This window comes from Bufo bufo, chromosome 3 (genome assembly GCF_905171765.1).
Source record: "Bufo bufo chromosome 3, aBufBuf1.1, whole genome shotgun sequence".
Classification (NCBI taxonomy): Eukaryota; Metazoa; Chordata; class Amphibia; order Anura; family Bufonidae; genus Bufo; species Bufo bufo.
The window spans coordinates 566,758,059-566,771,359 of NC_053391.1; the positions used below are offsets into that span (position 1 = coordinate 566,758,059).

A 13,301-nucleotide genomic window follows, 5' to 3' on the forward strand; every position below is an offset into this window, starting at 1 on the left:
TTTTCTTGGATTTATAATGCAAGCATCTCTGGCTTTGCAATCTTTCACCCAGCAGATACAGAGGAGCTGGCATACATTTGGATTTGTGTATACATTTATAAATATGTGACATGGTAACAAACACACTACATCATTCTTTTTATTTTTAACATATATATTTTTATTTAAAGTAATCTAGCATATAAAAAACACCACACATTCACAAGACAATTTTTTTTTCACTATTATTACATTGGTTTTCCAGTTTCCACTAAATAGTGCTCCACTACTGTGCAATAACAAGGTATGCCACTTACAAACACTGTAATTGTGCCTAGCCTTGACTTGCATATGGCTCTGTGGACATATAGCTGCTCAGTGTCCTAAAGTTACTGGTGGTCAGTTGATGTGCTCACATGGCCGCTTTGTACATAACTTCTAAACTTTGCATGTGCATAGGTATGGATAAATCGGTCACATACAATAAGTACATCATGTGCCCATCACTAGTTTTTTAAGATATTCTGTATTTCTTCATTTTCATCCAATACATTTACAGATACAGACTGGAGTCACAAGTGAAAATGTATTGACCATAAGGCCTCTTTCACACTACAGTATGTCCATTTCAGTGTTTTGCGTTCCGTTTTTCACGGATCAGTTTTTCCGTTTTTTTGTTACCGTTGTGTTTCCGTTTCGGTTCCGTTTTTCCGTATGGCATATACAGCATACAGTAATTACATAGAGAAAATTGGGCTGGGCATAACATTTTAAATAGATGGTTCAGAAAAAAACGGAACGGAAACGGAAGACATACGGATGCATTTCCGTATGTGTTCCGTTTTTGTTTGCGGACCCATTGATTTTAATGGAGCCACGGAACGTGATTTGTGGCCAAATATAGGACATGTTCTATCAACGGAACGGAAATACGGAAACGGAATGCATACAGAACACATTCCGTTTTTTTGCGGAACCATTGAAATGAATGGTTCCGTATACGGAACGCAAAAAACGGACCGCAAAACGGAAAAAAAAAACGGTAGTGTGAAAGAGGCCTAATGATGTCACGGGGGGCTTATGGGCAGAGAAGAAGCACCTTCTCTCTGTCAAGCTCCCTTGATTCTGCGGTTGTTGATCACGGTATCTAAGGGGTTAAATGGCCAAGACCAAAGGTTTCCCTGATCCCAACCATAAGGTTAGGTCTACACGACGACATTTGTCGCGCGACATTTTGTTGCACTAATGTCGCACCACAATTTTTATAATGGCAGTCTATGGTGTCGCACTGCAACATGCTGCGACTGCGACGCAACAGTCGCAGAAAATCCATTTGAGATGGATTTTTCTGCGACTGTTGCGTCGCAGTATGTTGCAGTGCGACACCATAGACTGCCATTATAAAAATTGTCGAGCGACATTGGTGCAACAAAATGTTGTGCGACAAATGTTGCGCCCTATCTGTCATGTAGACCTAGCCTAATAGCAGGAGCCCTGCTATCAGTCACTGACGGGCTCCTGCTTGTTGATTGTGTGGCCATACCTCCTGTGCCCACATTGGTATGTACCTGTACATCATGGTGCCTTAGGGTACCTGCACACGGGTGTACGTAAACATGCAGAGGATCCGCACACATTTCTGTGTGTTTCTGCACCACAAAAAGCACCAAAACCTGCAATATCCAACAGCGTTTTTGGTGCAGAATAGATGCAGTTTTGCCACAAATCTCGCTCTTCATTAGAAAAGGGTGAAATCTGCAGCTAAAACCACAAATATAATTGACATGCTGCAGATTTCTAGATCCACACAACAGGTCAATTTTCCCAATGGAAAATATTGTTACGTGTGCAGGTACCTTTAATGCATGGCAATCCATGACACCATCCTTATCTTTTGCTGGCTTTACTTCTTCAAAATCATCCTTCAAAGTCTCCAGGTCCTAGAAAAGTCCTCAAAATGCAAAGAAACAAGAGGCCGGATGTTCCTGATGACATATTGTCATCGATATTAGATTATGTGGAGAAGAAGGAAAAGCAGAAGAAGAACTCCCACCTGTAGGGCAGGAGAGCGCTGGGGTTGGAGAAGTGGCTATGCCAGAGCTGATTAATATTCTGGGGATTGCAGGCCAGAACAACAATAATATGCCCATTGTGCCCCCACCTAACCAGCCAAACCCCATACCAGCAACATCCCCTATTTAAAGGTGCATTAAAGGTGCTGCGCAGCCATTAACAATGAAGTAGGACTATACAGTGCGGTCTTCATTATTAAATGAGAGGCAGCAGTGGGCCAATTGGTTGCGAGGTTCTTCACCGCAGCATGGCCGCAACCCGTCCGCAGCACGGCTTCTCCATGTGGCCGTACCCTGAGGCAGAGTGGCCTGGGTATACCTGATTTATAGCGTTTCGTGACAATTTAATTCGGAACAAATCTAATTTCTTGGCAAAATGCGATGAAGTTGCCAAATCAATTTTTTCAAAACTCTGCTCATCTCTACATGTGACCCTGCTCCACAGCACCATATGCAAATCAGGAAAAGTGGGCACCATTGGAGCAAATATGGCAGCTGAGAATCAGTATTGGTAACTGGAGGACAAACTAAATGTACTTTGTAACTGAATATTCTAGCAGTATAGCATGTAAAATGAAGAATAATGGTAAAATACTGCAATCGCATACCTGCCAACAGATGCAAATAAGCCTCAACCCAGTTTTAACAATACCAGGAAACGCCAGAAACTCAGAGACTTATGAAGTCAGGGCACTTGACAGGTACACAATTGGCAGTTTCATGGAAATGTTTTTCAGAGCTTCTTTGAAGTATAAGAAATCTTGCAGTACATAAAGATTGTGACAATAACGACTGTATTATATGACTAATAGCATTTACCATCCTGCTGAAGCAAACAGTGGCCCTCATTTATTATTACCGAATTCTGTAGAATCTCATTACACACATTACTTATGAAGAAAGTAAGCCAAAAGGAGTAACGCACTGCAGGCTTCGTGGAAAAAAGACATGGCTTCAGATCCACAAAGTAAGCCAACTAATAGGTGGCATAAAGTTGGACTAGACAGTCTAAAGGTGCGCCAGATTTATCATACAGCGTCAGCAACTGTGATGAATGTGGCGGATCTTTAGATTTACAATTTCTACATCTTAGGCAGGATTAGTAAATCTGCCCCAATGTTCATAAAATCCATGCTACTTCACGAATAAGTCGACAATGTTCATAAGTAGAGGCCACTTCAAACGAGCGAGTTTTAGTTTTCCGTCTGGATAACGTTCAGTTCTGCAAACAGATAGCATCTGGACTGAACCCTGACCCATTCTTTTCAATGGGTATATGCACATGAGCATCGTTTTTGAATGACCATCCGTCTGTTCAGGAAAAATCTCAGCATGTTCCGTCTATATCCGTTTTTCATGCAGGACTGGTACATTCAAGTCAATGGGTCAGTGACAAAAAATTGACAGCACACGCATGACATTCGCACGCAGTTTTTCACTGATGGTTGCTAGGAGATGCTGTGTGTTATTCTTCAGTTTTTCTTCATGTGCGTGAAAAACGGATGTAAAACAGATGCAATCCTGATGGAAAAACTGAAACACTGAATGCAATCACAGACAATACTGATTCAACTTGTGTGCAAAATAATAATTTTTTATTGAACAGACCCTGACACATTCTGTATCACTCATGTGAAAGAGGCCTTGAGGTGGTCACACACCTTCAAAAGTGGGTTCTTTTATATGTATTTTCCCTTTAAAACTAGAAGCACAATTGTGGACCCAAAAAGATACAAAAGTCAGAACCCTTTCATTAGTGTTTACCTAATACATATATATATATATATATTTACTGGCTGCTTTTTAGCTCGGATCAATAATCGCTGCCTGCAGCTCCGCTACAATGTCTAATGGAGGATATTCTATTTACTGAAGTTCTATCATATCTGAGAAAGTGAGAGCATACAGTATTCACACTAAGGACAGGATATAAAAATAGGACACTTTTCCATTTTAAAAAATTGATGCATCCAGGTTTTTTTAAGTTGTAGAAGCTTATATGGATTACTGGAGTTGTAATCATTTTACGGCTCATAATTCAGTATTCTGAACCATTTATATATTATGTGTAGATTTTATAATTTATTATGGTTTTCTGACGTGTCTGTAAAAATGTTGGCTGTCTGATTTTTTGGATACATTGTCCAGAAATATAAAAAATGAGGTTGGCAAACCTGAATCACACTTCAGTTCTAGTGCATTCCTTGTCGTCAAAATGACAGAATATACAGCAGTGCGGCATCTTCCGTCATGAATAGCAGCTATGGGGCATACATGAACAGAGCCTAAGCTACTAGTGTTGAGCGAACTTCTGTTTTAAGTTCGGCGTCTAAAGTTCGGCATCCGGTTAGCGGAGAATCCCGATATGGATTCCGAATTCCGTTGTCGTCCGTGGTAGCGGAATCAATAATGGCCGATTATTGATTCCACTACCACGGATCAAAACGGAATTCGGAATCCATATCGGGATTCTCCGCTAACCGGAAGCCGAACTTTAGACGCCGAACTTAAAACAGAAGTTCGCTCAACACTATAAGCTACCTCTTAGCTCCCCGTCTTGCACTGTGCGATGCAGCGTGACAAGGGGGAGCATCGGAGCAAGGAAATGCTCTGATGCTCCACTCATAGTCAGGGAATAAAGAACAGCTAATATCCAGGTTCAGCCCTGAACCCGGAGAACCTCTTTAAGGATAAGACACATTTATCAAACATGAGACATTTGATAAATGTGGCGTAAAGTACTCCAACGCAGGCTCAAGCAAAACTGACTTCAAATATTCCCCTTATGATAAATTCCCTCCATTATTTGTATCTAGGGCAGAATATCTCTGCACCTTACACAGTTTGTACAGAATGATATATTCCTGAAAAATCTTAAAGGGGTTCTGCAGTTTGCTTAAACTGATGATCTATCCTCTGGATAGATCATCAGCATCTGATCGGCGGGGGTCCGACACCCGGGACGCCCGCCAATCAGCTGTTTGAGAAGGCCGCGGCACTGCTATAGCAGTGCCGCGGCCTTCTCACTGTTTACCGCAGGCCCAGTGACGTCATGACTAGTATCACTGGCCTGGGCGGGGCTAAGTTCCATTGAAGTGAACAGAGCTTAGCCGCGCCCAGGCAAGTTGATACAAGTCGTGACGTCACTGGGCCGGCGGTAAACAGTGAGAAGGCCGCGGCGCTCCTGGAGTGCCGCTGCCTTCTCAAAACAGCTGATCGGCGGGGGTCCCTGATGTCGGACCCCCGCCGATCAGATGCTGATAATCTATCCAGAGGATAGATCATCAGTTTAAACAAACTGCAGAACCCCTTTAAGGCATTAAAATATTGTATGAAAATGAATATGATACAATACAGAAAAATATCAATGCTAACTCTTTAAAAAGCAACAACTGAGAGTTTGAATTCTGCGCTGGGATGAATTTTGACAGATTAAAGTGAATTCAGGGTCTGGATTAAAAGCTGACGGATAGCGCTATGAAGTTTGGCATATAAGGAGCCTAGAGTAGTAAGGGACATGTATTGTTAGGGACGCCTTCTACATTCTACCTGCAGACGGCGACACAGATGAACCACTCTTTTCTTTTTCCATTGTTCTCCCACTTCAGTACATAATCAGCACAAGACGGCGTGGTCAGAAATGAAAAAGGAGTTTGGTCATGATTTAATACACAGGAATGCTCTAAATACCTTGTAACCTACTGCGCAGAGATACAATTGCAACCTGCACTTCCTCCCTGATGGTATACATCACTGAACACGCACACTGTCTTTGAATTTCCCAAAATGAGCACTTCTTCTATCACTTTGTACATTGTAGATAATGGAAGTTGAGAAAACGTTCCTGGAAGATTTCATTATTAAGTGAGGACTGAGAACATTGGATCGCTGCCTGGATTTATAAAAACCTCATCCATTGTCATCTCTGCAAAATAAAGTGATATTCCACATTCAGCATGTTATTACACCACGGCTTCACAGAACATTAAAAATAGAAACTATTTTAGGGTACGTCCACATGGGATGTAATCTGCCATGTGAATTCCACAACAAATGCTCTGCAGAATCTGCATGACTTACATGTGGATTTGTCATGGATTTTGCTGCGAATTGTCACAGATTTCACCATGTGCTTCGCAAAGGGTGAAATCTGTGGTGAAAATCCATAGCATAGTTTGACTGGGGATTTAAAATCCGCACTGCCAGTAGAGGGCTTATTCAGACGACCTGTATCAAAACACGGATAACAGGCGTGTGCGTTCAACATTTTGCGGATTGGTACATCCTGTCCTATGATAGAAATGCTTATTCTTGTCCGCAATTGCGGAAAAGAATAGGACATGTTCTATCTTTTTTGCAGGGCCATGGCACATAAGTATGGATGCGGACAGCACTCGGTGTGCGGTCTTTTGCGGCCCTATTGAAATGACTGGTTCCGATCCGCAAAATTGTGGAATGGATGCAGACATAAATATACGGTAATCTGAATGCAGACTTTTTTTGTGTGGTCTTCATGGTGAGCATGTCACCAACTGGGTGTTACCAATCACCTTAGTAAGGGTGGCTGCACAGGGTTCCGATTTGTGTGCAGAAAATCTGTAAGAAATCTGCTCTATTTATTGTGCTTTTGGTGTGTTTTTTGGTGCAGATTTTTCACAGATCTCACCCTTCTATTGAAAAGGTTGACATCTGCACAAAAAACTGCAACAATAATTGACATCCAGTAGATTTCAAAATCCGCCCAGCAGTACAATTCCCATGCCTAAGAAAAAAAGCAAAGTGTACCTGAGGTTTGTCTACTCTCGTACACTTTGCTGGAACTGTATTATGCTGCGGTTTTTCTGCATTAAATCCGTGTGGAAAGAAAAGTGAGTAATCTGCACCATGTGCAGCCACACTACGGGGACGTGTCCCTATACAGCTGGATGTTGTCCAATTAGTGCGTGAGTTTAGGGATACACCCTATTGACAAGCGGAATGATAACACCTTATTTCTTCATACGTTCCATGGAAAAATGACAGGAATGGTACAATACAGAGTTTCAAAAATTATTATTTTATGTGTGAAGCAAGTATTTATAACTACAGAAATATTAGGAGTGTTCCCCTTTATTTTAATATAAAGAATATTAAAGTGGACGCCACAGCCGTCGGGTATCCGCCGTTTTAAACAGAAGGCACCCCAGGGCTTATGTATGCGATCATCGATAATGGCGATTGCATACATTTAACACCTCAGATGCCTTGGTCAAATGTGACTGCAGCATCTGGGAGGATAAAAACCGGAAGCGCGCACTCCCGGCCGTGCACAGACTCCCCTAGCGATGATGGGGAAGCCGGATGTAGTGTGTGGCAGCCTCGGTCCCCCTGAGTGACATGAGGCTGCCGCACATTAGTTAAATTTAGTGTAATTCTCATAGCGTCCAATGTTAATGCATTGAAGTCTATGAGAGATGCAATCTAATGTTCTAGTTCCCTAGGGAACTATTAAAGAGTGTAAAAAATATAAAATAATGTAAAATATAAAAAAAAAATACAAAAATTAAAATCACCCCCTTTCCCCAAAATTAAAAATATATAAACAATTTAAAAAAATAAATGTCATGCGAAAACGCCTGTACTATTAAAATATTTATCCCATACGGCAAACGGCAAAACAAGTCAAAATGTCCAATTCACCATTTTTTGGTTGCTTCACCTCCCATAGAAAATGTAATAAAAAGTGATCAAAAAGTCATACCCACCTAAATTGTATCAATGAAAAGTACAGATCATCCTGCAAAAAATGAACCCTCACACAGCTCTGTGCACATAAAAGTAAAAAAGTTATGGGGATGCAAAGAAAAAATTAGTTTTTTCCAAAGTTGCTATTTTTTCAGTATTCAGTATCATACTGACCCAGAGAATGAAAATAACAGTTTTAGCGCATAGGAAAAACTGTAAAAACCCATAAACCTGTGGCAGAATTATGTTTTTTATAATTCCACCCCACTTGGAATTTTTTTTCCTGCTTCCCACTACACTGTATTCCACTAGAAAGTACAATTTGTTTCGCAAAAAAGAAGTCCTCATACAGCTATGTGACTGGAAAAATAAAAAAAAGTTATGGCTTTGGGTAGGCTGGAAGTAAAAAACAAAAATGAAGTTAAAAGTTAAGAAAAAACTGGTTGTGGACGCCTTTGTGGGCATTTTTTGGTTATTGCATTCTACTTATTTTGGGGGGGGGGGGGGGGGGGGGAACCATTCTTTTCAATTGGTCTTTATTAAAAATTTTCAGTGCATCAGCAGACTGTTGCTTCTCCCTTTTCAGTGAATCCGTCAAAGAGCTGCTCTGATGGCTTGAGCTGTAGCCCTGAACTTCTGACAGCTCATATACACTCATTATAGCTAAATTGTCATCAAACTAATAAGAATTTAGCTTTAATGAATGTTTACAAGCCAATAGGGAAGTACAGATCAGGGTTACAGATCGAGCTGTCACATCAGCTCTTTGACGGATTCATTGAGAAGCGGGAAGGTAACCACGCCCCCTTCCCTGCCCCCAACCGCGCTTATGCCCGACAGCCGGCCGGCTTTGCCGAACAGCCGGCTGTCAGTCACAGGAGAAGGGGCAGGGAAGGGGGTGTGATTACCTTGACTTGAAGCAAGGAGGCCGCTGCCCCCTTGACTTCAAGCCTGACTGAAAAATAGTGCGGACGGAGGATAAAAGAACGTTTTTCATACTTCTGCCTCATCAGAATGCAGTAAGAAAATCATCATTAGAAACTCACTGCCGGCTACTTGAAGGTACTGATGGCGGTTTGGGGTGGCTTTTGCCGCTGACAGGCTCCCTTTAAAGGGGTTTTCTAGGAATTGATAACGATGACCTATCCTTGGGATAGGTCTGAGTATTAAACCAAATAGTGTGATCCACCACTTTGGATAAGTAAGCATATAAAACAGAAGGCAATTAATGATGACTCACGATTCAAGTTATCCGGGACTGCAACATCTTGGAGATATTCAGCTGGGTCTTGCAGACACATTTCATGCTCACTTTGTGAGGTATCTGAAAAATATTGGGGTGTTCCTGAAGCAATACTGCTGTGTGAGTCATCCACATTCCTAGAATAGAAAATATATATAACTATGCAGCTCAGAAAAGGCTAAATCAAGACCATTTATCCAAATCCTACAATATGACCCACATGACTGGGCTGCTCATTCCCTAGCAGTGACTGCAATAATTGACTGTCCTTGTACATGGTTATGGTTAGGGGAGGTAATACATGGAGATTAGCTTACTAGTGGCTCCCTGCTCTGACTAACAGAGGGTGGTCTCAAGCAGGGGACCCCCATCTATCACATTTATATGACCTAATAGGAAATATGGAAGGGATTTGTTGGGACGAGACAATCCCTTCAAGGAAAAGACCTTGATTTCAAAAACTCATATGAAAAATAATCATGACTGTAATGTCTTCATCAAACAGATGCGGTTTGCATTGAAAACAGGATTTTTGATACTCACCTGTAAAACCCTTTTCTCGCTGCATCTATTGGGGGACACAGAAGACTATGGGTATGGCTGCTGCCACTAGGAGGCGATGCTAAGTGAGAAAAAGGGTTAGATCTTCCTACCGACTATACCCCTCCTGCAGACACTGAGCTAATCGCTCTTGTAGAGAGTAGAAGAAAATAGTTCCAGCACTTGAAATAAAACTCAGTTGCACTTTATTTCTTCTTGTAGCATATAACTCACATGGACACAAACCTTCACCCCAGCATGGTTGACGCGTTTCGAACACAGGTGCGTTCTTAGTCGTAACCTAATGAGAATATCCTTCCTGGCCTTTAAATACGCTTCACACCCCCAATCAGGTCAGGGGTGGGGATATACAAACCTCTTGCTAAGGAATGCTCATTAACTTGCCACACAAAACAAACAGAATCTACATATAAAATTACATCAAATGCAATCAATATATAATCCCAACCAAAAATTTGATGCATGAAAAAACGCACAATGTGAACAAAATAAAAAGGAAAAATTGTACAATTAATTTACTTAGTTTACATTGTCAAAATTTAAATAATAAAACATATTTGACAACATATAATGGAATTTGCTTTGTGTTTGCACAAGGGAACATGAGAAAAGTAAAAATAAAAATGATAATTTTTTTATTCTTCTACATATATACTGATATTATTAATTAATTTTAATATGACTTAATAATAATAATACATAAGCTCTTTTCTCATGTTTAATCCTATTGGAGATCTGTTTTTCAGCCTACAAATCCAGAATGCCTCTCTCTGCAGTATCTTTTTTTGGTATCTCCACCTCTGGGGGGAGCCACCACTTTTTCTATTGCAAATGTTTGGAAGCTTTTTAAGCTGCGGTCATGTGAGAATATAAAGTGTTTGGCTGCGTTTGATGTATCCAGGCAGGAAGGATTAGTTATGTAATTAATATGTTCTAATATTCTAGTTTTAAATTTCCTAGAAGAACTGCCTATGTACATTAAATCGCAGTCAGCACACCGTATAATATAAACTATACCCACTGTATTACAGTAATTAATGTAACTTTTAATTGGAAACTCCAATCTATGTTTTGAATCATGAAAGCTTTTGACAGTCACACTATAGTTACATGTTTTACATGGGTGACTTCCACATTTTGAAAAACCCATGTATTTCAACCAAATGTTGGTTGTGGTTTTGGTCACATTAGAAAAAAAGAAAGGGGAAAGAGTGTTGGCTAATGTTCGTGACCGTCTCGATACTACTCTACAACCACTTTTTAATACTTCATATAAAATGTCATCCTCAAATAAGATCGGAAGACATTTGAGTATAACATCCTTTATCTGGGAGAATTGTCGACTGTAAGTCAATACTAATGTGGGTGAAATAACATTATTTTTACCTTCCTTTCTGTATTTACTTAGATTTTTATTTTCTCTGTATTGGATCTTTTTTTTCTGTCCTAAAAAGTAGCTCACTTCTTCGTTTGTTTTGTGCGACACTGAGGGCTCTAGTCAGCATCCATGGAGGATATCCTCTACCCTGTGAACGTGAAATCATTTCACCACATTCCCTATTAGAAGAAACATCTGTACTGCAATTCCTGCGTGCTCTAATCAGTTCTCCTACAGGAATGTCAGGATCCCGAAAATAAATATGGAGGGATCCTCATCATCCCAGAGGTCTTACATTAGGAGCTTTTGGCGGGAATTTCCCCGCCAAGAAAATGTGGTTTTGTGATTTCGTTGCCGGGCAGAATGAAGTGGGGATGCCCAGCAACAGGTTTGGGATTGGTTGGGAGTTCTGGGCTGGGATCAGGTTGGAGTTATAAGAAGAGGAGTTTGACAGCTGTGTGCTGTCAGAACGAGTACCTGAGGGAGGTTTTGCTGCCCCCCCCCCCCTTCCCTCTTTTTATTTTATTTTTGTCACGGCTGCTTTATTAGAAGGAGGGTAAAAGTCGCTCACTGATAAGGTGAGCGGACGAGTTGAGTCAGTAGTTTAGGCCGAGTTTATGGCTGGTCTAATGATTGGTTTGTTAATAAGATATTGATGATGAGTTAATTCATTGATTATTTATTTTATGATGATTTATTGTTAATTAACTTTAAGCTAATCTTTAATAAAGATGGCCGTGGCCTTATTTATTCCACCCATTTAAGGTGTCCACGTGTATTCTTGTATTGATTAAGATATTGGGTAGTTGGTTATAGGGTTTGGGTATGATTTATAATCCCATGGCCTTAATAGTATGCATAGGATGGTGACTATTAGCCCTCAGGATCGTATTGCCTGTTATTTCCTTCCGATAGGTTTGAGTTTGTATCACATTATCAGGGATGCGAGTCAATTTAAGATCAAGGAAGTTAATAGTATGTGAATCAAAAGAGCAAGTAAACCTCAAATTATATGGGTTGTCATTCAAATACGTAATGAAGGCCGGTATGGCAGACACATCGCCCTCCCATGTCAGGAGGAAATCATCTATGAATCTGCCATACCAGCCTATCATCTGAACAAAAGGATTTGCATCATTGTTTATGTATCTCTCCTCCCAGTATGACATTACAAGGTTAGAAAGCAACTGAGAAAATCTAGCACCTGTTGAAACTCCTTTTTTCTGGACATAATACTTATTATCAAAGAAAAAATAATTGTGAGTTGATAAAAATCCAGATATGTCCAGAATATAATCAATCAGACCTGTGGAGTATTTACTATATCTATGCAGATGATACTCTAACGCTGAAATCGCCACATTATGTGGAATTGACGGGTACAATGAAACAACGTCGCTGGCTAGCCATATAGAATCGGTACTCTATTTAGCATCATAAAAGCATCTCAAAATGTCCGAAGTATGTTTTATGTAACCAGGGACTCTTTTTACCAATGGTTGCAAAAGGGAATCCAGCCACTCTCCTAACCTTTCAGTTAATGAACCTATACCTGACACTATAGGTCATAGGGGAGGCGGATTAATGCCTTTGCGTACTTTAGGTAAAGCATGGATGATGGGTGTAACCGGAGATTCTACATTCAAAAAAGCAAACCGTTTATGTGTTAGAAATCCTAAATCTCTGCCTTTGCAGAGAATTTGAATATATTCATGTTGGTATTGATTCAAAGGATTACTATCCAATTTTTGTGGAAATATCCGATAATATACCCATCATCTGTTGATCATAAATTTGTTTATCAAGTACTACTACCGAACCTCCCTTGTCTGCCATTTTAATTACCACGTCATTAAGACCAGCTACGGTAGTTCTTTTAAAGCTAATTGTTGCTTGTGTGATAAATTGTCATGCGTATCTATATACATAGTAACATAGTACATAAGGCCGAAAAAAGACATTTGTCCATCCAGTTCGGCCTGTCATCCTACAAGTTGATCCAGAGGAAGGCAAAAAAACCCTGTGAGGTAGAAGCCAATTTTCCTCACTTTAGGGGAATAAAAAATTCCTTCCCGACTCCAATCAGGCAATCAGAATAACTCCCTGGATCAACGACCCCTCTCTAGTAGCTATAGCCTGTAATATTATTACACTCCAGAAATACATCCAGGCCCCTCTTGAATTCCTTTATTGTACTCACCATCACCACCTCCTCAGGCAGAGAGTTCCATAGTCTCACTGCTCTTACCGTAAAGAACCCTTTTCTATGTTTGTGTACAAACCTTCTTTCCTCCAAACGCAGAGGATGTCCCCTCGTCACAGTCACAGTCCTGGGGATAAATAG

General features: G+C 40.5%; 1 protein-coding gene across 2 annotated transcripts in view; it reads right to left on the minus strand.

Moving 5' to 3' along the window:
• Window positions 1-5,670: 5,670 nt before the first annotated feature.
• STAT2 (signal transducer and activator of transcription 2) overlaps window positions 5,671-13,301 on the minus strand; it is a 142,855-nt gene continuing 135,224 nt past the window's right edge. For both annotated transcript variants that reach the window (XM_040425607.1, XM_040425608.1), the window contains exons 23-24: window positions 9,016-9,155; window positions 5,671-5,976 (exon numbers count right to left, since the gene is read on the minus strand). In XM_040425607.1, coding sequence (XP_040281541.1) covers window positions 5,912-5,976; window positions 9,016-9,155 — 205 coding nt within the window. In that variant the 3' untranslated portion in view covers window positions 5,671-5,911. The remainder of the gene's footprint in view (window positions 5,977-9,015; window positions 9,156-13,301) is intronic.